Source organism: Myotis davidii, unplaced genomic scaffold (assembly GCF_000327345.1).
Source record: "Myotis davidii unplaced genomic scaffold, ASM32734v1 scaffold464, whole genome shotgun sequence".
Taxonomy (NCBI): Eukaryota; Metazoa; Chordata; class Mammalia; order Chiroptera; family Vespertilionidae; genus Myotis; species Myotis davidii.
Window position 1 is genome coordinate 798,213 of NW_006295287.1, and position 1,107 is coordinate 799,319.

The 1,107-nt window shown below is 46.0% G+C and overlaps 1 protein-coding gene across 1 annotated transcript in view; it reads right to left on the reverse strand.

Moving 5' to 3' along the window:
• PLEKHA4 (pleckstrin homology domain containing A4) overlaps nt 1-1,107 on the reverse strand; it is a gene marked incomplete at its 3' end in the record, with an annotated part of 24,224 nt that overhangs the window by 14,483 nt on the left and 8,634 nt on the right. The window contains exon 9 of the mRNA XM_015567964.1: nt 780-854. Within this exon, the coding sequence (XP_015423450.1) occupies nt 780-854 (75 nt within the window). The remainder of the gene's footprint in view (nt 1-779; nt 855-1,107) is intronic.

Here is a 1,107-nt window from a genome sequence, read left to right on the forward strand (position 1 = left end):
TGGTCGATGTTTCTCTCTCATCGATGTTTCTAACTCTCTGTCTCTCTCCTTTCCTCTCTGTAAAAACTCAGTAAAATATATTAAAAAAAAAAAAAAAAGAATCCACCAATGAATGGAGAGAATGAGTGGAACAACAAACTGATCTCTCTCTCTCTCTCAAAAAAAAAAATCAATCAAAAAAAATTTAAATAGCATATCTCTACACCATCGATAACTAGAAAACATAATTTAAAAGATGATGTCATTCAAATAGCTATAAAAACTGTCAGGTAACCCTGGCTGGCTTGGCTCAGTGGATAGAGCATCAGCCTGCGGACTGAAGGGTCCCAGGTTCGATTCCGGCCAAGGGCGCATGCCTGGGTTGCAGGCTCAATCCCCAGTTGGGGGCGTGCAGGAGGCAGCCGATCAATGATTCTCTCTCATTGACATTTCTCTCTCTCTTCTTCTCCCTTCCTCTCTAAAATCAATAAAGAAATATATATTTTTAAAAAAAACCTGTCAGGTATTTGGGCGTTATCTTAACTAAGAACACATAAGATCTCTATGGAAACACTTTAAGACTCAAGTAAAAGATCTAGAAGATGCTATGACTGAATGGAGAGATAGTCTGTATGTATGCCACCCGGTTTGCGGCAGCCTGAGGAGACGAATGGAAGCCCCTGCCCAAGGCCCTTGAAACCTCCGCCCGGGTCTAGGCTCACTAGTCCACATGAGGTTCAGCTTAGCCAGGAAAGCAAGGGAGGGGCTCTGGCGGTTTCGAGGTGCCCCAGGATATTTACCAATAAAACCATGGAAGCCCGCGTCCCAGGAGATCTTGGGGGCAGCTGGATATAAGTGGAGGAGCCAGAGGGGGCCTGGGAGGAATATTGAAAAAGAGATGTTTAAAAATTGGCGTGTCTTAGCAACAACAAACCTAGCTGGTTTGGCTCAGTGGATAGAGCATTGGCCTGCAGGCTCAAAGGCCCCAGGTTCGATGCCGGTCAAGGGCACATGCCCAGGTTGCAGGCTCGATCCCCACTAGGGGGGCGTGCAGGAGGCAGCCAATCAATGATTCTCTCTCATCTCTGATGTTTCTATCTCTCTCTCCCTCTCCCTTCCTCTCTGAAA